The 23874-nt window shown below is 42.8% G+C and overlaps 1 protein-coding gene across 1 annotated transcript in view; it reads right to left on the reverse strand.

Annotated features, from left to right (window-relative positions):
• Positions 1-463: 463 nt before the first annotated feature.
• The window catches only part of LOC138805554 (inter-alpha-trypsin inhibitor heavy chain H5-like), a 72374-nt gene continuing 48963 nt past the window's right edge, over positions 464-23874 (reverse strand). The window contains exons 8-14 of the mRNA XM_069990311.1: positions 16481-16649; positions 13657-13966; positions 11635-12194; positions 9854-9907; positions 7597-7713; positions 6326-6703; positions 464-5147 (exon numbers count right to left, since the gene is read on the reverse strand). Coding sequence (XP_069846412.1) covers positions 4816-5147; positions 6326-6703; positions 7597-7713; positions 9854-9907; positions 11635-12194; positions 13657-13966; positions 16481-16649 — 1920 coding nt within the window. The 3' untranslated portion in view covers positions 464-4815. The remainder of the gene's footprint in view (positions 5148-6325; positions 6704-7596; positions 7714-9853; positions 9908-11634; positions 12195-13656; positions 13967-16480; positions 16650-23874) is intronic.

Here is a 23874-nt window from a genome sequence, read left to right on the forward strand (position 1 = left end):
TCTATAAGGGCACAGACAATGGGTGCTGAAAATCTGCTGTTTTCTGCCATATTTTCTTCCTTTAATACTGGTCTCCAAGTATGCTGCTTACAAATCATCTTACGTCCATCCTGTGTTTATTAACCATGGCATGCACCGGAGAAACTAGCTATAAGGTGGGTTTGTCATTGTGTGAACATAATAGAGATACATAGGCAAACCTAGCCAGTACTGTTTATTATTATACATGGTGCTACATAGAATATCCTGTTATGTCTAGAATACAACCTTGTACCATTGTAACATGCTGTTTGTTGTCTGTAGACCTATCTAAACATTTTTAGAAATACAGCCAAAAATACTAGGCAGCAGAAAAATTTCAGCTCCATTATAATTTTATGGGACCACATATATCTGGTCCATTGTGAAAGAATGTAGTTATGCAGTTCAAGACTGAAACTCATAAATTCCTACAAACAAGCAATGCCATTCGAATCATCAAGTTTTATTCTCAGTAGCCCCGATTCCATTTTCTCTCAAGAAATAAACATACCACATTGTTTGTTTTTAGACAGCATTTTCTTACAAACTTTTGTTTAAGAAAGATGTCTCTTGAAACATGAACTCTCTTGCACTCTACTTACTATTTAAAACAAATATTTGAAGTTACATGTCTCAGTATTTGGTTAGCTGTGTTGTTTCTTTATTTTGTTGTTTATCTTAGCTGGATTGTGTTTCTTAGGGTTCCAAGAGTCCTTGAAATTTGAATAACAACATTGCCTGTATATATTCTGGGAAAATGAAAGAAAGGAAGAAGAGTTCATAGTTGGAATGATTTTGTGTCTTAATCAGCCTGATATAGTTAGACTATCATAAACTAGGGACATAAACAACAAACATTTATTTCTCACAGGTCTGGAGGTTGGGAAGGTCAGGATCAAGATGAGAACAGATTTGGTGTCTGTTACCAGTTCCTGGTTCACACATGGCTATCTCCTGTGCTTACACAGCAGAGAGAAGAGAGTTTAGTTTATCATTGCCCTGATTCTGCTCTAAGGGTTCTAATCCATTTAAGTAAACTCTGTCCTCAGGACCAAAAGGTCCCACTCTCCCATTGGGAATTTAGGCTTTAATGTGAATTTTGGGAGGATACGAATTAGGAACAGTTCTGTTCCTAGCCCACTTCTAAAATACCCATTCAAGTACATATTGACTATTAATCCTGATGGGAAAGAAAAAGGCACTCTTGTCCAATTCCTGGTTCCCTTCATCCTCAGGATGGCTGCCTGGCTCTGACAGAGAACTGGAATGATTAATTCTCCCAATTGCCCCCCTCTCTGTGGCTTGAATGGTAAATTATCAAAGAGTCAGATGGTGGGAGACAAAGCACCTTACAGGGGTGTGTGGGGACTGTTTATATTATTTGTGGAAACATGAAGCTTGTAATGAGTAGACATTTAAAGGTGACCTACTCAAAGGCTTTTCTTCATCGGACAGGGAGGTGTTTGGAAGCCAGAGAAATGGCTAGCTCAAGATCCCAGTTAGTCCCTTATGACACATTAGCATTAGCTATGATGATACCAATGAGATTTAGTGACTCTAATTTCAAATTGTTTTCTTAATTCCTTTCAATTACTCATTTAGTGTATATACACTAAATGTGTGTGTGTGTGTGTGTGTGTGTGTGTGTGTGTGTGTGTGTGTGTGTGTGTGTGTGTGTGGTATATATGCTTAAGGAAAATAAATGATTAACCAGATGGTAAAATGTCAAAGCTACATGATGAATCCTACTGATTTATCTTAGCTCTGCTCTAATCCTTTTATGAAATTTAGGGACATCACTCAATTGCCCTGTGCCTCACTTTCCCCACTGAGAATTCTTTCTTGTGCATTTGCTTTAGACAGCTTACTAGCCAGAACACACAGGACTGATTAAAAAAAAACACCACTCCATTTTTCAGTCAATGAAAATGTCTCTAGTATAACATTGGAATGGGACTCAGTATTCACAGATATGTTTACAACTAAAACAGAAAATTTAACAATTTTTTTGAAAAGTGAGAGAGCAAAGGGTTGGAGAGGAGATTTACAACCACAGGACAGGTAAAAGAAAAGTAGTCTATGCCTTAAGTAAACACAGAACTTATTAAAATAAAACATCGTCTTTGATACTTTTTTGGTTCACTTTTTTTCTGAATTTAAGAGCTATTAATGGATACCCTATTGAAGTAGAAGTGGAATCATAGTAACTAATTTTGACTAATAATATCCTTCTCCCACAGAGCAAGGCCAACACCTGGAACAACATATCCTTGCTTCAAGTGTGCCTTAGAGGACTGGCCTCTCAGCTGCAGGGCTGCCTATCTGCCCAGCTGAGATTTATATAATAGGAATGACCCAGGGAGCCAGACCAGGCCCAGAACTGGCTATCTCTGGATCCATTTCCTCCTTTCTCTGAGCCCTAAAATATGGAACATCTGTCAGCAGTATGGGATGGTCATCTTCGAACTTTTGGCATGAAAACAGACAACTGAGATTGGGAGGACAGGATGGGCTGATGGGCCATGTCCTGGTGGCTTCACCCAGTAAACAGAGATGGAGACTCAGAAAGATTCCACAGACATCCAGCCCTAACTGGCTTCCCAAGCTGCTGGGTCCAGCAAGAACATGTGGAGGTCATTCACTGCTCCCATGCTTCCCACGGGAAGGTAAGCATGATAAACAATTCTCTCAGTGCCGATCTCTCTCCAAGTGCTAAGCATGCCTTCTCATTCCATGGAGAAGCTGCCTGGCATTTTGCAAGGGTAAAAGCTACAAGTGAGGACAGCTCGAAAGCCTTCCTCTCTGGCCCACATCAGAATACTCTTCCGCTGACCACACTCTTGCTTTTCCTGCTGCTTGGCCCCACCAAACCCGGGGTCCATCTGCTTCCTACCAGGCACCTCACACATGGCTTTGAGAAGACACAGCAAAGCAGTGACCAGGAAAGAGGGCGAGAATGGAGGCCGAGGGACCATCAGCAGCCTCATTTTAAAAAATAAAGTCATCATTCATTGACTTTTTGAAGCCCTCTCCCTCCCCTTTATTTTCATCTTTTCCTAACAGATCAGATTTGTGCAAGTTCCAGAACCAAAGCCCTTTGCTCACTCTGATTTCCTGGCTTTTGGGCATCTGAGATGTGGGAAGTCTTTTTAGATTTTCATTTATTTATTTATTTTTGGGTCCGGTCGTGGAGCCTGAACTCTGGGCCTGGGCGCTGTCCCTCAGCTCTTCAGCTCAAGGCTAGCGCTCTACCATTTGAGCCACAGTGCCACTTTCGGCTTTTTTCTTTTTGCTTATGTGGTGCTAAGGAATCGAACCCAGGGCCTCAGGCATGCAAGGCAAGCGCTCTACCACTGAGCCACCTTCCTAGCCCTCTTTTTAGATTTTCTATGCATAAGCAGTCTCCTTGCTGAAAATAAACAAGTGGGTTCAAAATTCCTATAGGTAGGTTGATGGGCTCACTTGTGCACCCTACCTCCCATATCAACACTGTGGTCAGCCATTTCCTGGAGAAAGTTATGGGAAAGGCTTTAGAACATCTTGCTTAAGATTTGTCATTCAGTTTGGCTTGCTCTCAAGCACCAAGACCAGGCAGTATGGCCATCCACATGGGGTGACTTTCATTAAAAACACTTAGCTTGGGCTGAGAAATTGGCTCAGTGGTAGAGTGCTTGCTTTGCATGCATGAGCCCCTGGGTTTGATTCCTTAGCACCACATAAATAAAAAAAAAAGGCCGGAAGTGGCACTGTGGTTCAATGGTAGGGTGCTAGCCTTGAGCTGAAGAAATGGGGGACAGTGCCCAGGCCCAGAGTTCAGGCCCTACAACCGACAAAAATAAAACAAAAAACAAACACTTAGCTTATTGAAATCAATTGGAGAACAATTACCAGCAAAGTCAAGTGTTCTACAAAGCCTCTTAGAAAAGACATTGGTATCTAGGATGTAGTTTTCTATTTTTAACCAATATTTCTAAAGGAAAAAATAAGTTTTGGGGGTCTGTTTGTGGGGCCTGAACTCTGGGCTTGGGTGCTGTCCCTCAGCTCTTCAACTCAAGGCTAGTGCTCTACCATTTGAGCCACAGTGCCATTTCCAGCTTTTTTTTTTTGCTTATGTGGTGCTGAGGAATCGAACCCAGGGTCTCAGGCATGCAAGGCAAGCACTCTACCACTGAGCCACCTTCCCAGGCCAGGAAAAAATAATTTTTAAGGACATGATTCCACAGCAGAAAAAAAAATCCTCTTCTAAGAAAAGAGCCAATCATTTGCAATGACCCAATTTATATGCTGTTTGCATGACCAGTGGCCTGGACTCCAGGGAAGGGTCCTTGAAGGAAGAGGTTGGCCACACATCTGGAAAATGAAACAGTACTAGAAAGAGAGATTGCTATGTGTGGGCATAAGGCACAAAACAGAACATCCAAACTTGGCCATTTCTACAGAGCAAATTTCGCAGCAAGCTTGATTCACCAGGAAGAATTCTAATCAGCTATGAGATGGGCAAGCCAGATGTTTGAAGATATAAATTCTCTTGCTTTTAACTATGAGCTTTCTTTCCTTGGCATTATCATTTTTCTCTACCATAAATGGGGAACTGAGGGAAGAGAGGAAGAGGAAGAAGAAAGAGAAGGAAATAGATTCACTCAAACTTTCTGCTCCTACTCCATGCTCAAGCAGACATTAGATCTCCTCTCCACCACGGGAAGGCTATGCAGTGCCTCTTAATGCAGAGCTGAGGCATACCCAAGCAACAAGAAGAGCTGTATGCACTGCAGTGTCCCCAAAGTCACCTCCCTTTCATGGACTCCCATCCTTATGGCTGCCAGTTTCAGATCTCCTGGACATCCCCAATGTCGTTTCTGTGTCAAATGGATGAGCTGCCAAGTAGTCTTTATAGTCCCCATCGATCAGCTTGGCTGCATTGTTCTTGGCAAACCAGCAGTCTATCTGCTCTTCCCCATTGTAAATCTTCCTTTGTTTCCAGACTACTGGGACATGGTGCCCTTTCACCTTTAGAACAGTTTCGGATGTTCCTCCTCCTGCCTGAGGGTGGAGAGGATTGACGGTATGATTTCTGCTGTATGCTGTAGATTCCTCTGTGAGTTTGGCCTCCTGGTTCAGGAATTGACCTGGCAGGATCAAAAAAGACATTGGTGTTAAAGACAGATGATTGCAATCTAGCGTCAATGGTATCGATGCTGTGAAGGCTTTGCACTAATACAGTCTGGCTGGGATTCTTTCTGGAGGCACAGAGGCATTCATACATCTTTCAGCCCAGTGATGGACCCTGGGCATGGCAAGAGGAGAGAGCTGAGCTTCTCACAATGGTGCAGCACTTCTGGAAACCACTTCTTCCTCATTGCTAATACAGGGCATTCCCCTAATCAACAAATGGAAACCACTGCAGTCTTCTACTGACCCAGGACAACAGGGCACAGATGACTAGAGCTTAGGGTCAGGTGTTTCCCCTCTCCTCCCTGGTTATGGGTACTCTTCACACAATCTAGGTGATGTGTCTACCAGGGTGGGGTATGGAAAGCAGTTGTTTCCCTTCATTCCTAATGCTCAGCCCCAGATTTCTCCAGGCTAAGTGAGGACATTGCTCAGGTCAAAGGAGCACAGATGTACAGCTATAAAATGGAGCTCGTGCTTGGCAGTCAGGCAGACAAGATGTACCTAGGTCAAGTGCCAGGAAATCCTGCCTTCTAAATAGAGCCCTGGCAATGACTTGCTGGCTACTTCTGGGCGAGGCGCCCACATGAAATTGCATGTTAAAAAAAGTCAGCCAGCGTGGCCTGCCTGCTGGTCACAGCAATGCAGATGTCTTGTAGGAAAGGTATCCACTTGTTTGGGTGCTAGGCTTCAGACATCAGCCTTTAATAGCCACAGATTCTGTATCTGTGGGGTCAGGAAATTGCAGATTGAAAATACTTGGGGGAAAATTTACCTCTACTGATTATATACAGAATTGTTTCCTTGACATTATTCCCTAAACAGTAACAGTATAAGAGTAATTTGCAGAGTATTGACATGGTACCAGGTATGAAAGTACCCCCAAAGGATGTATGTAGCATTTTTTCCCAAAAGCTACATCATTTTGTCTTAGTCATAAGTATCCTTAGATTTTGGTATTTTTCAGGGATCCTGGGACCACAGCTCCAGCAGATACTGAGGGATGATTGTACATGTAAGGACCACATTCCTGCTGAGTTTTTCAGTCAAGCAAATAACAATGGCAGTGCGGGGTTTCATGTTGGAAAATCTCATCTTGTCATCTAAATTCAAGGTGAGGGTGAGAGCTGCCTACCCAGCAGTCCATGGCAGTTTCTGGAAAGGCCTTTACTGTTGGAGATGTAGAAGCCCAGGTGGTTTCGCTGGAAGGGTGCTGGCTTTTTGTAGAGGTGAATAAGGATGACAAAGGCAATGGTGCTCTGGATCGTGATGGTGATGTTGGCATTGGCAGACACAGACACCTCCAGCCCCCGGCTCCCCACCACCACACTCTGGTTACAGGGGAGGACCAGCCTGTCTCCACCATCCAAAATGACCCTGTTTGGTGTGATCTCCAGGTAAGACCTCTGTGGCTTGTTGATGAGAATGGTGATGGTACGGAAGTAAGTCCGTTGTTTCTTGTGACCATTTGGAGGAGCCGGGGCCCCAATCAACTCTCCATTGACTGTCACTCCTCAGAGGGCAAAAGGGAAAAAAACAGTAGTTATTAAAACGGCACTTTCTGGCTAAAGGTTTCTGTCATGGTTAGAACCAGGGAGGGCCACAGTTAAGTCTCTAGTCTTTTCTATACCCTTGGAAATTAGAAACATTTGCAAGAGAACAATATGGTTGATTCTGGAGATCCTAGGATCAAACCTCATATAATAACATCATCCATCCATACATGTCACCCACTGAGTCAGTCTCTGCAACCTGACCCTCTTAGCACGGAGACATACCAGAAGGTCTCCTCCAAAGCTATCCTCACAGCTGTGCTGTGTGTTTGTCCATACATGGTCCCCCATCAGTGATACCTGCATTGGACTTCAAGAGCATTTTCTGTCTTCAATCTTTTCCTCCTCTTCTCCCCCCATACAGACCCACAGGACCAAGCTCCTTTTGTACATATTCATGGCATGTAGAGCTGTATGGTTAACATCTGAGCTTTTCATCTGAGTCACAAAGTAACTGAGATCCCAAACTTAGGATTCTGGCTCTCTACTGGATGGAAGGACAGTGACAATATGTCATGAATATCTATAGCACTGGGTGCTTATGAAACTTTTCCATGTTCATTCCTTATTTTAATGGATATAGCCCTATGAGACCAACAGAATCATCCTCATTACTACCTCTGTTTCTCACGAGAGCACTATAGTTCCTAAGGTATGTGCCCAAGCCACACAAATTATAAGGCATGGGTCTGAATGTGTCTGTCTGACCCCAGGTCCAGGAACCATTTGGTGTCCTCTCAGTCATTACTTAGAATCTTCTCTGAGCATCTAGGACACATCTCTAATGAACTGACCATTCATTTGCAGGGCAGAGGATGGCATAACTCCTCCCGGGTCCTCATTCAGAACTTACCAGAGTCCATATGATCAGAGACTAGCTGTAGGATGTCCCCGGGCTCTCCATCAATGTTAAAGCAGACAGTGAGTTTGTTCGAGGGGAAGTCCACAACAAAATGAGGATCTCCATCCACTGATGGGAAGGGAAAGGAAAGGAGAGAAAAAGACACGTATTGATTGGCTGCCTTCTAAGTGTAAGTACTGATTTCTATTTTCACATGGATTATTTATTGAATTCTAACCACAATCCCATAGGAATTGTATCCCTGATTTTTAAATGCAGAAGATGTGTGGAAGTTACATGGTAAAGTAAATGTTGACTTCAGGTCTTCTAAATTCAAGGACAATGGTCTTTTCATCAAAACAAAATTAAACATTTGACACCTAAGCTTTGAGAGGCAAGAGGTATATAAAAAGGGAAGAGAAATACCACCAAATGCTCTCAACTACCACTGAGTCCACAATTTTCTATTTTCTACGTGGTTTCTCCATGTCATTGACTCTGTCTTTTAACTAGAGGACAAGCCAGGAATATGCCTGTAATTCCAGATACTTGGAAAGAGATAGGAGGACTATGGGTCAAAGCTGACCTGCAGAAAAGTAAAAGGGAATGAGAATCCCTCCACAATCTCCAAAAACAAGCTAGATATATGGTTCATGACTGTAATCTCAAGCTACTCAGGAGACTGAGATAGGTAGATCATAGTCTGAGACCCTATCTGAAAAATAACTTAAAGCAAAAGTGCTGGGACATGACCTGGGTGGTAGAGCACTTGCTTATCAAGCATGAGACCCTGAGTCTAATTCCCAGTACTACTGAAAAATAGAGAATGAGGATTCCTACTTTGTTCCCAGGAAACCATAGACAGTCTCACAAACATTCATAGCAGCAGCCATATGCAGTCCTCATTCAGCCACTAATGATCATTCCTATTTCAAGGCAGCAACAAGCAGGACATAAAAATTACTAGAAAATCATGTAGCACAATCAATGATGACATGGGCCCTTTGTGTCATACCAACTATTGGTTTCCATTTTCCAACACAGATGAGACCATGAAATTCATCTGGCCCTGATTCTGTCTCTTCTCTGATAAAGAAGGACAGCTTCACCTCTTTCTACATACACCAGATATTTCCCAATATTTCACTTCCATTTTGTTATTAGATGGGAGGTTTACATGCCAAACAGAACAAGTTCCAGAATGCCTCTAATGTATAAATATGTCTGTGCAGAAGTGTGGGGTGGGGAGCGTTGGGTCAGGAGAAACTCCATTTGCTCAGTTTGCTCAAGCTAATTCATGTCTTGTAATTGCTGAAACCACTGATTACTCCTGGAGTCTCTTGGAAGAACACCTTAGCTCCACAAGTTCCCTGTGAATGAAGAAATATAATACAATCTGTCTTTTGGTGATAGGGGGAAAGATAACACCCAGGGGAGACAAAGTTCTCATCTATAGTTTTGGCTCTCTGAATAATTTATCTGACAGTTCTCCGAGAATTACTAACCACACCACTTCTGCTCAAATCATCCACATATTTTACAAGGGAAAATGTTGCTTTTTCCAGAACTGTGAAGTACAGTCCAAAAGTCATTACTGCGGGAAGTATCCAAAAGGAAGGTTGGCTTGCATTCCACAAAGCACATGTGGAGAAAGAAATCACATTCTGACCATGGAGACTGAGTCCCCGCCTCCCCACCATGGCTCATCCCAAGAACATTCCCTTTATGAACTTACTGTACAGTACATCAAGAGACAGGCAACACTAAACACTTAGAAGGGAAGATGCAGATACTGGAAGAATAAAACCCAGCCCCTGTACGTTGCTTTTCCAGCCAGATTTTAACGATAATCCCAGGAGGATTTTTAACCTGATTTTTCCTTCTTCAAGTCAAGAACTCAAAAACAACCAAAATGAAAAATCCAGCCTGTCACTCCAGATACTTGTGTTTCCTAACACCACTTAAGAAAATGTGACACCAGATACTGGGATCCTATAACATCTTTTTTAAGCTCAATACTGTTCCAAGTATGCTTGCACCCTATCTCTTCTTGTCCCAGGTTCTTTCCAGGCTGCTTGGGGGTGTTGTCTCCACAGTGTAGATGCACTAGCTTAGCGATGATCTTCCTAGCACAGGAATATATATGCCAGGAATGTGACACTTTTTTTTTTCTGAGAGATATATTTGAACTGGTTTCAGCTAAGTCTTGATCATTTCCTCCCCCAATACCCCTTTCTTCCCATTCTTACAGCCATATGCCTCTAATTACCTGAGGTTTTAGAGATTTTAATTCTTGGGTCATGTGGCTTCTTGAGTGAAGGTTCTAAAAAGGAGAAGGAAGAGGACACTGTTGTTATTGAAGAGGAGGATCAAGTTGACATGAGTGGGTTATAGATGCTTTTAGAAATATTGTACTAACTTGAAGAATCAAAAAACCTTCAACAATTTCAAAGGACGATTAAAACATCATCAGAGCTTAAAGAAAGCCAAGAATTATCTTGTGTGATCACTGATGCTTCAGGAAAATCTTATTTCAGAAAACTCCTTTCATGTGTGGGACACACTTGTAATTCCAGCTGAAGCAAAAGTTTGAGGCTAGCCTGAGCTTTACAGTGAGGCTCTCTGTCTCAAAACAAAACATGAAAACACAAAACCCAAACCAAAAAGCTCATTTGAGCAATCAATGAGTTATTTACTTGTCTTTGGGTCTTATATCATTTGTGTTGGATCTGTCCTAGCATTAGAGTTGAATTGTGGACATATAATCAAGACATTTCTCAAAAAGTCACTTATTCCTGGATGTTGCGTGGATTTGAGACGGGAAGGAACAGCCTCCTGCAGCTTGATTTTAACCAGAATGAAAGCCCCCTGGCTTTGCCAAGTCAAGCTCTACTCTCTTTAAAAACACCAAGGGATTGTGTGCCCCCTCTACATTAGGGTCTGAACTTGTCGATGCATTTCCAGGTCTAACCTCTCATAGGTCAGAGAGGACATCTGATAATTGTAGGATTCTTGGTATTGCCTAAGACTGCATATTTGACTGGAGGAGAGAGGTGCGCAGGCAGGGTAGGAACGACCCACACAGCATTTGTGTGAAGTTGGCCTAGAAGACCCGGCTGCTCCAGTCCCCTGCTCTAGGAAATGGACACTTCACAGAACCCCCTAGCAGTGCTACACACAAACCCTTGCTACTATCCACACATGCATACTGAGAACCAAAGACTCTGCTTTGTCACAGCTGCCATTCTCCTGTCCCTTTCCCAGATGGTTCTCCTGTCAGGTGTCACTGAGACTGGGACTGCTTCTCAAGGCTCCATAAATCCAGAATCTGCTCCTCACACCCTTCCTCTAGCATGCACGCACAGCAATGCAATTCTGAAAAAGTTAAAATATAAGAAACTGAAAAGCGAACATGTGTGTTTATTCATCTCTGCATCCTCTATTGTGGCTGAAGTTGATTGGATGTGCCTACTTCACTGGGCAACATTTCTCAGCCAGCTTCCATTTTTGTCATTGTTCTTGAGAGCTAGTTTATAACAAGTGTAATAATCTAAGAGAGTTCCAGAAGGCTATGCACTGCCTCTAGGGTTCCTGTTTATAAAAAATAATAGTCCTTGCCTGTCAGGGACTCACTGACAGTGAATGTGAAAATGTGGATTTCTTTTAAATATGATTGTTTTAAAACCCTATTTCTCTAAATAAAGAAGTATACACTTAAAAATAATAATATAAGAAGCTGAGATCTGAGTATCATGATTCAAAGCCAGCCCACATAGGAATGTCCATAAGTCTCTAATTAACCACCAAAAAGCCGGAAGGGAAGTTGTGGTTCAAGTGGTAGAGCACCAGCCTTGAGTGAAAAACTTATGGGACAGTGCCCAGGCCCTTAATACAAGCCCTAGTATTAACACATAATAATAATAATGATGATGATGATGATGATGATATAATAGTAGTAGTAGTAGTAGTAGTAATACATCTTCCTGCTACCATGGCCTTAGAAGGCATTAAACCCGACAGCAAGGCTCACTGGCATCAGGTCCGCATTACCTGGCTGCATGCCCGTTCCCTGCAGGCTCTGCACCACCGTTTCAGGCCCTGTCGCTGCAGACATGCCTCGGGGGTCATCCAGTGTGTCTGTGTGAAGGTCTGGCTTCCTCAGCCTCATGGAGGTGAAGGGGGTGAGGAAGCGGTAGCTCATGGCCAGAGCCTGGGCCTTCTGCCTTAGTTGTTCCTTCTCCTGCCTGTTATTGCTCTGCAACCAGGAGCTCAGCAGCTCCTTCACAGTGAGGTAGCTCCAGAGACGCTCGATGTGGTTGGAGTCCTCTTCACCGTCACCCTTGGGCCTAGGGCTTCCTGTGATGTCATTCCCTACCTTCTGAGGCTCCACAGGCACGTCTGTCTTCAGGATGAGGAATTTCTTACTGTTGCTGGCAGTGACTTCCACATGCAACTGATCCAACTTCCTGTCCACCAGCTTCCCAGCAATGACAATCTCAGAGCCATTGAAGTAGTTGGGGAACAGGGTTTTGGTAGCATGCTCTACTAAGGCAGGGGGATAGTCAATGTGGATGTCGGAAAGCAGGGGCGTCCTGATCTCATCATAGAACCTGAAGTAGAAGGAGAAAGAGAGAATGAGGTCCTGGCCAGGCTGGGAGTGGGGAAGTCCTCAAGGGATCTTATTCTCACAGGGGTGGCTCTGTCTGTAGAAGTGATCAAGTCCAACACTACACTTAGAAGAATACTTGGATGTGAGGTCAGAGCAACTGGAATCCCTTTGGGGAGAGACCCTCGCTTTCCCACAAGGCAATAAAATAACGTAATGTGGACCCCTGAATGACTTCATGGAGCTGAAACCTAACTAGTACAGGAAGGAGAAATAAGCAGTTACCTTAGTGCAGTCCTTGCACTCAGAAATCTCACAGTATGCCACTTAGCTTCTATCTGAACACACCTGTATCCCAGAATTTTGTTGTTGTTGTTGTTGGTCTTGGGGCTTGAACTCTGGGCCTGGGCACTGTACCTGCGCTCTTCAGCTCAAGGCTAGCACTCTATCACTTTGGCTTTCTAATGGTTTATTGGAGATAAGAGTCTCATGGACTTTCCTGCCTGGGCTGGCTTTGAACCGTGATCCTCAGCTCTCAGCCTCCTGAGTAGCTATGATTACAGGCATGAGCCACTGGCGCCCAGCTTTGTTTTCTTTTTTGGTGTAGTGGGGCTTGAATTTCAAGCCTTGGGCCTGTTAGGCTGGACCTCTACCACTTGAGCCACACCTCCAGCTCTTCTCTTAGAACATTTATGAAGTTCAAATAAAGCAATGGTAGAAATGGTCTGGCATATTCACAATTCTCAGTAATGTCAGATATTGATAATATTTTTGATAAAATTACAGTAGAGTTGATTTATTTCCATGGAAGTTAATTGCTTTTTCTTGTAAAGCTCTTATTGTATCTCAAGTGTGTTTTCACTTAAATCTTTCATAAAAGTCCTGGGAGAGCAATGGTGGGAATTTCATGGGTACCATACCACCTGTCTTCTTAGAAGCCTTTGGTGAAGTCGACCATTGACTATACATTGACTATACATGATTATACTTTCCTTGAAGGAAACTATACCTGTTGTAGAAGACCTAAGTTGTAGTTTCTTCTCTACCTCAAACTAATCATCTGAGTCTTTCCCCTTATAGTGGGCATTTTGCTTCACAATCACAACATTGTCATTTATCTGGTACTCCACATACCAAGAAGTCAGTTATAAGAGCTCACTGTGTATCTATAGCCATTGTGCCACTAGTTCACATAGGTTTTCGCGTTAGTCTGTTGACCAAACACAATTCTCATTTTAAAGATCAGGAAACTAGGCAGCCTTAAAATCTCACTCAGAGTCACAAAGCAAGACTAGAATTTGAACCCTCAAATGCCGGGTTGCAAAACACATCATAACATCTGCCTGTGTAATGAGTTAGCATCATTGCCAGCAAATCTGAGGGTAAGACAGCCTCAGCTCTTGGCTTCTCACCAAATCCAGCCCTCAGCCCCCCTGTGCTTAGCCTCTGCTGAGCAAACAACAAACCCAATGAGCTGTGCGCCTGCATTCTCCTCCTCGCGGACCCGCCGGGTGAGGCCACAATTCTCCAGTGAGAGTTTCTCCAGTAGTTTGTAGTCCACATCGTTGCCAATGCCAACTGTGAAGATGCAGATCTGACCTTGGGTGGCCTCCTTGGTGTTGCTGAGAATCTTTGGGGTGCTGGTCTCCCCAAAGGTGGGCTTCCCATCTGTGAGAAAGACGACGAGGGACACGCTCCTGTCTTCAATGTCGTTGTGGGTCACATAGTCATTGAGCAGCCTGATGGCCGTCTGAAGAGCCCCATTGATGTCTGTGCCTGTGGGAATCACATATGAAAGCTCATTAGCATTTGTGCCAACCTTCCAACCCAGAATGCACATCCCAGCTTCAATACCCTTCAAATGTGCAGGCATTGATAGGAATGAATGTGTGGGAGCAGTCACTTGCACATGTCACATGGCCTGTCTGGAGCCCTGACAGGTGTTGGCTAGATGAATATAAGTGACACAGAATGATCCCACTACAGAACCCTTCTTCTGAAGGTATCTAAGTGATATCTAAGCTAGGATTCCACCCTGCTTTAGCCTTGCTCACCTCTATACCCTGAAAATAGCTTTGAATCACACAGAAAGGAATGGAATACAGGAATCTGAAAGGAGAGAGGGACTGTGGTAAGAAAGGCACACAGAATGAGGAGATGAAGGGCAAAAGGCGCCATGGAGCCCCATGTTGCCTAGGTTGAATAATGCTGTTCAGAGAACTAGTTAGTTAGCTTCACTATCTCTACTTTGCTTGCCTGCTATCTCTTCAGGGTTATCACTACTGGTCAGAGCTCACAAAGAGAGAAGTTGTTACAATGTGCATCTTCTGGCCCAGCCTGCCATTTCTCCTCAGAGTAGCACTTGTCATCATCAGTTGTGATTAAGTGGGGCGACGGTGCTTGTGGCAGGCACTTGTTCCCTGTTCCTAGGTCTTTTCACTTTCATTAGCTTTTGAATAGGGTCTCATAGTTATGACCAGGCCAACCTGGACTATGGTCCTCCTATTTATATTTCCTGTGCAACTGGGATCACAATGGCTTGCCACCATGTCCAGTTTTTTTTTATTGGTTGAGATGAGTGTCCACAAATAATTTGTCCAGATTGACCTCCAGTTGAGATCCTCCAAATCCAGGCTTCTCAAATATATAGGCCTAAGTCACCATCCCTGGCCTAAAAAATGGTCAGAGTTCTTAATATAGCTTAACTTATATTTCATTTAGCTATTTTTTTCCTAATGGTTTGAGATAAATTTTACATATACAAAACATTTCCCATTCTAAGCATCCAATTCATTATTTTTAGTAGATGAGAGTTTGGTAACCTACCTTCCAGACTCCTGCCTAGAGGAATTTTTAGCTACTTGTAAAATGTACTATGTTTGAGACACCCAGAATATTTCTCCCATTGCTTTATGTGATCCAGAATGTTTCTAAAATTTTTATTATTAAGTACTTGTACAGAGAGGCTACAATTCCCTGTCAGGTCATGAGTACAATGTATCTTGATCAGGATCATCCCTTCCAGTGTTCTCTCCTGTTATTCCTCCTCCCACCCTTACCCTCAAGGTCCATAGTTCCAATAAAGCAAAAATAAAGGCCAGATCTGATGCTTAAGGAAGCTTTCCTAGATGTCAGGACCACAGTCCTCACCTGTAGTATTTTAACTTATTTCAGGACCACAGTCCTCACCTGTAGTATTTTAACTTATTTCAGTCCAATAACAATTCTACTCTATCACTGCCATTTTACAGAGAGGACATTGAGACATAGAGACATTAAGTGGCTAATAGAAAGCAAAGCTAGCTTCAAACCAGACAGTCCGGCTTTAGAAACGATGATGTCAAACCCAGTTACATTTCTTATAAAGGAGCAGATTAATCTGCTGTTTACTGGTAGAGGTTGGAGTCTTGAAGTGTTGAGAAAAAAAGTAAAATAAAACCAATAGAACACCTGAGATTTAAATTCCAAATGAACAGCCACCTACTTCATCCTCCTCTTCCACTTTCTCCTTTAGCTCTTTTTCTTTTTTCAATACTGGAGATGAAACTCAGTATCTTGCTTTTGAGCCATGCCCATGGACCTTTTTTATTTATTTATTTATTTATTTATTTATTTATTTATTTATTTATTTATTTATTTATTGTGAAAATGCTGTACAGAGGGGTTACAATTACATGGGCAAGATAGTGAGTACATTTCTTATCAAGCATTGTTGCCTCCTTCTTTCCTTCCCATCCCTTCTCATCTCCACCCCCTCTACCTCCCCTTCTCCCCTCCTCTTCCCTCCCCTCCCTCCCCCCCCCCCCCCCGGCCAAAGTTGTAAAGTTTGTTTTTCAACATAACGACTTGTACATCTCATTGTTGCAATGGGTCCACCTGTATCCCTATTTATTTATTTTCTTTTTATTTACAGCAGATCTCATGCTGACTTTTCATAAGCCCATCTTGGACCTGAATCCTCCCAAACAGCTGGAGGTATATACATGAGCTCCCATGCCTGGATTCGCACCTGTTTTCTAAAGCCGTTTATCACATCCTCTAACACACAAACGCACATCTTTCTGATTCTAAGCAATACTATCGAGCATAAACTTCGTTTAACAAATATTCATTGGTATGAGTTACATCAGGCACCATGCTAAGGATTAGGGGCTACACAGAAGAGGAATCTCTCCCTTCCCATAATTCCTTTCCTTCACTTGCTTCTGGCACCTTCAGTGTTCACATGCTCACTTCATGGCAGAAGATGAGCTTTTCTGAGATGTTGTAAAAGGAAGGACCCATTCTTACCTCCTGTGGGTGACAGATGAAAAATGTAGAGCTTGCCGTCCCTGACATTCTCAGGAGTAACTGGTATCAATCTGTCCTTCCACACTTTAATCCGATTGGAAAACCCAATGATATTAAAACGGTCCTGGGGTCGGAGGTCATGGAGAATTGTGACCAGGGCTTCTCTGGTCTAGGCAAAGATAAAACCAAGACTAGTCACATCCAAGGACATTGTCCACTCATTCCCTAACTCAGATTCTGCTTACCAAGATCAGATCCAGTTGCTGCTATGTAAAGGGCACTTAGCACAATGCCCAGGAAATTGTCACCTAGCTGGTAGAATGGCATAAATAGGTTATGATTGCACGAAGACACGAATAAATACTTTCATGCGTCATAGGCCACATGGTGCTACTGGCTATGGCATAGCAGGCCCCTGTATCTTCAGAACTGCCATTCTCTTGTGAAATGTTTCCCTTGTTCATTACCTCATTTTCCTCTGACCCCAATCCAAAGGCATAGGCCAAATGCTCTGTGAAACTTTCTCCCCCTTCTCCAGAGAGAACAGAGAATTCCCTCCATGAAGCTGACCCTTTCTTCCCCTGAAGTTCACATCAGAGGGATGATGATGGCGCATGTCACTTCCCCTTACTAGATTTTAAACTCTCTGTATGTGTCTCATCCATCCAGAGATTGTAATTCAAGTTTTTTTTCTTTTACTCTTGTTCTTAATTGTAAAAAGATCATAAGAAAAACATAATGCTCACATAGGTACATTTTATGAGAGACAACCAATATTAAATGCTAGTGTAACTCTTACACCTTCAGAAATTGTGTATGTGTGTGATTTTAAAGTAAATGAATTCAGTTCATATGTATAGTATGCTGTAGAATTTTTATTTAATATATCATACAAATCTTGGCAACAGATGAACAGATGCCACATCATTTTGACAGTGGCACAATAGTCTTCTGTATGTTATGGCACATTTTAATATTTATGAGTATTTAAGCCATGGTGTTATATTTATGAAGCCCATTAGTCACACATCTTTTGTGCCCATGACTTTTTCCTTAAGATAAATTTCCATAAATGGAATGAAAGTAACACAGACAGAGCTTGCATTTCTGGAAGGTCTTAGTTTGTCTTCATCTTGCTGCCAAGGTTAGATTTTTTTTTAACCTTCCTCAATTAACCTTTTCTGGCTCTTTACTGCTGTTGGCATAAAGTTCAAACTCTTTTCTCTCTCTCTTTTTAAACAAGATTCTCCATAAAAATAAATGGCTCTAATTTACCTTTCATAAATTTATTTTCTTCTATTCCCATCTCCACCATAAGCACCAAGGACTAATTTTCCCTTACACCCAGCTTTTCTGAACATCTCTGCTTTTCATAAGTTCCCATGTGCACAAAATCTTCCCTTCTCTTCCCTCATCTTCCCTTGTCTTCCCTCCTCTGCCCTCTCTCTCAACAGATTCTCCTTCTGGACCCACTTGACATGTCACTTCTTGGTAAAACCATTTCAATCTTCACCATGAAGACAGTAATGGCTCCATCAGCTGGTCTACCACTTGATACCCACATTCACAGCTTTTTGTGTCCTTTAAACAGGATTTCTTCTCCAACCTTAGATCCACAGCACACTCAGTCTACATAGCCACTAGTACCCCCTTCCTTTAGTGCTGAAAATTCGTATTTTCTCCTTAGACAGTCCTCCTTGTCCCTCCACCCCACTCCAGTGCACTCTAAATCATGGCCTCTGTGCTCTCCACACCAAAGAGAATTCAGTTCCCTTCTCCATCTGCCTCAAGTCTGCACTTTTGATCGCAGGAACTTTGCATATATCTTTTCATTCTATCTTTAATTCAATAGCGCCTAGTTTTATATGTGTAAACGATACCTAATAAATGTTTTCTATAAACGGTGGTGGACAAATTGTCTGCCTGTCCCGTTAGATTGGGAGCACTTCAAGACTGTTGCCTTCTGGCTTGACCTTACCCACCAACAGAATATTTTGTGGATTTTATGTGTATTGTATATCTGTTGTATTAGTATATTGTTAGTTATAGTACAGTGTCTTTTATTTTGGAAAATAACATACAGAGAGACAGAGAAAAACAGAGACAGAGGTAGATGACTGAGAGAAAAGAGAGGAGGGAGAGGAGGCTCAGAGAAAGAGAGAAGGAGGTATGATTCTGTTATATGAAGATGTAGGAATATTTTTGGTTCCCAAGGACAAATGACTCTGAGACAGACTAGGTTCAGGAAGCTCATGGCTGCTGTAGGAATCTGTAGTTAAGATCCTGTGCTCATCAGATGTCAGTGAGGAACTCTAGGACCCATACAGTGGCCTGAGCTAGTGGCCTGAAACATTGCGTTTATTACCCTTCCATCCCCAAGGAGAGAGCACATCCCCTGTGTGCATCAGACAGGCTTATGCTCATTCTGGGTGTCAAAGCATCCAGAAGGTCTGTCTACAGACCCTCAGCTGAGGACAACAGCAAGCGATGGCTTCTGAGGAGCTGATCCCAGCTCTAGGGCTTGGCTGGGCCCAGAGCCCAATGTAGTAGGGTGGAACCCTTGTCTGAGATGGCTGCTTATTTAATTGCTGGCATTCCCAGGGCCCCTTAAGTAGTTTGCTATAGACCTTCAGAGGGATAGGCCTGCTTCCTTGGCTGGTAGGTTTCCCACTGTGATAGATAATTGTGTTGTAGGAATAATTTCTCCCTCCGCCCTCTTCTCCTCAGCCCAGGGACAACAGATTCCTTATGACCTTGTAAGGCCTCAGCTGAGATTTATCCTTGAGCGCACTGAGGGGAAGCCTGCCAGCAGCTCCCAGTTACTCCATTCCCAGTTGCATTAGTGCTGCCTGAAGACTCTTCCATTCTCACCCTTCCTGCAGGCACTCCCCACCCTCCATCAATCCCGACTGTCTCCTCCCCTACCCTTTTTGGGGCTGGTCATCTTCAGAGTTCTGCCCTCCATACAAGGCTGGAGAGGGAGCAGAAGGTGAGTGGCTTAGAGCAGAGTTAATACAAGTGGGCTTACACAGATTTTTCTGAACAGAGTGTTTATATACTAAAGATTAAAAGAGACCTAATCAGGCTCTGTCCAAGAGTATAGTCCAGAAGCCAGAGTGGTACATTCCAGGAAGATGAGAGAAGACCCAGAAAGGCAGAGAATGTGTAATCCAAGCTTGTCTCCAGGCCTACACTGCCTGAAGGCAAAGGGGGCTGGCCCAGGTAACAATACCAGGGCCCCTCTCAAATAAGACGAGTTTAGACTCTTCTAGTACAGGAGGATGGGCAAGGTGAGTTAACGCCCACCCCCCAATTCCCTTCCAGCTGAGGTGGCCTGAATAAAAGTAGGGGAGACCTTTGGGAGCCATGTACCTTGGACTGCTCTCTCTATCCTTAAAACTCGCTCTCTTTCTATACACATTGGAGAAAGGCTAAGGAACCCTGAAACATGCTAGTTGCCCCAAATTAGTTTATTAACAGGTGACCACAAGGGACAGTAGAGATTATAAATCAATAGTTCTATGTATTCCATAGAATTTTCACGGTGAATAATATTGGTGGTGTCAGTTGTCTGATTAGTGATGGGTGCTAAAACTCCAACATCAGCAATAGAGAATATCTGGATTTGGGGGATATAAAACTAGTTGTCAACAAGTCATTGGCCTCATTCATCGTTATGTTCCTGGACAGGACAAGGTCTTATTTGGAGTAACAGCAGAGCGGAGTGAGGCTCAGTCAAGCCTAGCAACGACAAGGCTGTGAGCAGGTAGGAGGGGCCCAGGAAAGCCCCAGGGGAGTGGGAGAAAATCAAACCCTGTGCTTAGATAAACAACGAGGAGTATACTATAGGCCTGCTGAAGAGCAATGAGCATTCTTCAAAAGATCGACGTGCAAGAGGTTCACTGGGATTTCCCAAGAACACCCATTCATGTGAATGAAAAATGCATGCCGGAATGATCATGCATGCATTCTAATCCATACGTAGTGTTATCCATAAAGAAGAGATCTTGAAAATTCCAAATTGCGTTTGGACAAAAGGGAGATAGAAAGGTCTACAAGGACTATAATCAGTAAATGTGAGTATAAAGGAATGTTATTTCTTTGGGTAGTGCAGACGTTGCTTGGCCTGGATGCAGGCATTACACAAGATCGCTTCTAATCCTAGCTAGTTAGAATCACAAAGGATAGGGATCATTCTCTACTTAAGACTATTTTATGGTGATGGATTCCTCATCTTTTGTGGACTTTTCTTGGATTAAAAGAAGAAAGAATTATTTACTTAAAAAAACAAACAAACACAATTTTAGAAGTCTATTCCAGTTCTGCCTTAAGTTTAATCTCACCCACTGAAATTCCCCCAGGCACAAGGTAGGACATAGATAAATGAAAATCTCTGCTTCGCATTCCCCCAGGCATTCAATATGACTAGCAACAATCCTCCTTGTTCCAGTTATCTTTAGAAAGAAAATTTTCAACACCTTCCAATGATGGCTCTGCAGCCCCAGACCCCTCCATGTATGGTCCTTGTTCATTTTTCACTCCTGGGAAAGGACATGTCCAGGGGATAGCTCTTCCCTGTGTACTTTGGGTCCTGAATTAAGCTACACTAGGGACAAAGGATGCAACCTCTCCTCTCTTCTTCATGTCCCCTAAAACACTGCAGCTGTAGGCTCTTGGCACAGCCCTCAAAGAAACGTACGAGCATTCCACTGTACTAATTACCATGTCATGAATAATAAGTCAGTGTTTTCCAACTAGGAAAGAGTTGTCTAGTGAGATACTCAGCAAGAGGAGTCAGCAGAGCTCAAGAAAATTCTAGCCATTGCTCATTCCTCCCCACTGCTTCTATCAGAAGAGCTGTTGACACAGCTTTGCTCAAAAAAATCTGTGTCTATCAAACTACACCCAACAGGAACTAACTATGACACAGAAGGCTTTGTCCTCCAAACCCTAGCATTGGGCATGAGATGAGGGGATCCCATGACATCACCGATGCATCCAAGTTCAAGGGAATTAGTTACTAGCCATCCCATGTTTTCAGCACAATGGCCGTGCTATTCTTCCCCCTGGTCCCATCACTCTCCCCATTCTAAAATGTTTACCAAGAAGTTGACATTTTCTTTCTAGTTCCACACAATCCTTTTGAATGAAGATCTCCTGAGGGGAAAAAAAAATAACCCAACAAAGAAATCAAAGACTTTCTGAAAGTCTAATTAGAGTCATGGAAGAGGACAGATACTATGAAAACATTCCTGTGTTTCTAAGAAGTAACTTTGGAAAATAGAATATGCCCAAGACAGACTGTGGCTGTGGGTAAGCCTTCAGCCTTTCAGAGGGCGCCAGGGATGATCACCTCCAGAATGGAGAGAGGAAACCATGTCTATAAGACTTATTTCCCCTTAGCCTGTTAGTCCTTCTCTGTCTTCCAGGCAGAAAGGAAGTTCTTAGGGCTCAGGACATCCTGACCTTTCAGTGGAGAACTGTCATGGAATTGAAGGGTACACAAACCTGAAAAATAGCCTGTGATTCCAGGAGAGTTTGCAAATTTTTGGACTGCAATCTTAAGGTGTATCCAAGGCTTCAGTGAGGAGAATGGAAATGCCCTCTGTGTTCTGTCAGCCTTCCTGCCAAGCTACCACACACGTTGCCTCAGTGCTGTGTTAGGTAATTGATTTGGAATATCAACATAAACATACATGGCCTAAATTGGAATAATTGGTAAACATATTAAATTGGGACTAAATTCAGCCTTAATCCTTTTTTGAATAAAGATCTTAGGGATGAATAGATTTAGATATCAGATTGTTTTTTTGGGGTCTGAACTCTGGGTCTAGGCGCTGTCCCTCAGCTCTTCAGTTCAAGGCTAGCGCTCTACCACCTGAGCCACAGGGCCACTTCTGGCTTTTTTTCTTTTTGCTTATGTGGTGCTGAAGAATCGAACCCAGGGCCTCAGGCATGCAAGGCAAGCCCTCTACCACTGAGCCACCTTCCCAGCCCCTCAGATTGTTTTTTATGAAAAGTAAACATAAGTAAATCTCATTAGTATGATTGCTTGTCTGCTATTATTCCATTTTGAGAAGCAAACTGTGTCTCATCTTCACCTTCTGGCTCATGTTAAGATTATTAGTACCAACTGTTTTGATTTTGTTTTGACAAATGTATCAAACATACACCTAATAATAATGTCATGGCACATTTTTCTCTAACCATCTTTGCCAATAGTTCTTTGATTCTTCACAATATAATGGGTGCATCCATTCATCATACTTAATGTGCAAACAACTGAAGCTGAAAACAGCTTTCTTCTTTTTTTTTCACTTCTTTTCATGTGGAGGATTAGAACCTTTGCTGATCTCATCTTTCTCATTCTATCCACGATTACAACTTTACCATATGACCTCAGTTGCCGTACCAAGAATACAGACTAGGTCTTTTGTGGAGTTTAGGTGGTTCCAGTTATGGCTTCTTGTTTCAATAGGAAAGAGAGGGTACTGACCAAGAGAAGTTCCTTAGTGTACAGGTATCCCTATGACTGATACCCTTCACCCATTGTTCTGACACACTTCATGGCTAAAATTGTGGTGTTTTTGGTCCTCAGTGTCGGGTGCAAATCCTGAAGTTTATATTGACCAACTGCACATCTGGAATCTGGAGTCTTTCCTTTTCCATTCTACAGATTTTTGGTGTCTGACTCGCTGATTGCCTTTGACACCATTCCACTGGCCTTTAATCCATTCAACTTTCCCTTCAGTCTGAGTTCTCATGATTCCTGTTTCCCTGGCCTATTCTTACCCTTTGATTTTAAGTCACCAGGATGCATCATGACAAGTTATCAAGAACTCAAACATTGAAATACAGGGAGGCTGTGAAAAAGCCGGGCTAAATCTATAATTACAGAACAATCATGTAAGAAGTAAAAACAGTTTAGTAACAATGTAGATTGCAAACAAAACATTTAGAAGAAACAGTCTTCTCCATCAGGCAGAGTTGCATGTGACTAGATAGTGAGATTTTTTTTGTTGCAGATGGGAAGGGATTATAAAACCAGATGAAGTTAATTTGGAGGAATGGGTTAGTTTTTCTCACCTTCCCTATTTGTGTTAGGAAATTTAATCCAGATAGCTAGAAGGCCCAGAGTAGAGAAGGCAGGGATTTCCTCAGACATAGAGGGAAGGAGGGCCATGTGAAACTGTGTATCATTTCCTATGTTGTCTGGCTCAGTGAACCCAGGTGGGACAAACATCAAGGCAAATTTCTGAGTAGTAATTCAAGTTAGCCACCAGCGGAAGTCTGGAATAGTCTACAAATCCCAGAAACCTGAGCTGGTGGACAGGATGCTAAGGGATGAATAGTTCTAATATCTTTAACTTAATCTGACTTCTGAAACCCCATTC

Source organism: Dipodomys merriami, unplaced genomic scaffold, assembly GCF_024711535.1.
Source record: "Dipodomys merriami isolate MVZ:Mamm:240054 unplaced genomic scaffold, mDipMer1.0.p SCAF_4, whole genome shotgun sequence".
NCBI lineage: Eukaryota > Metazoa > Chordata > Mammalia > Rodentia > Heteromyidae > Dipodomys > Dipodomys merriami.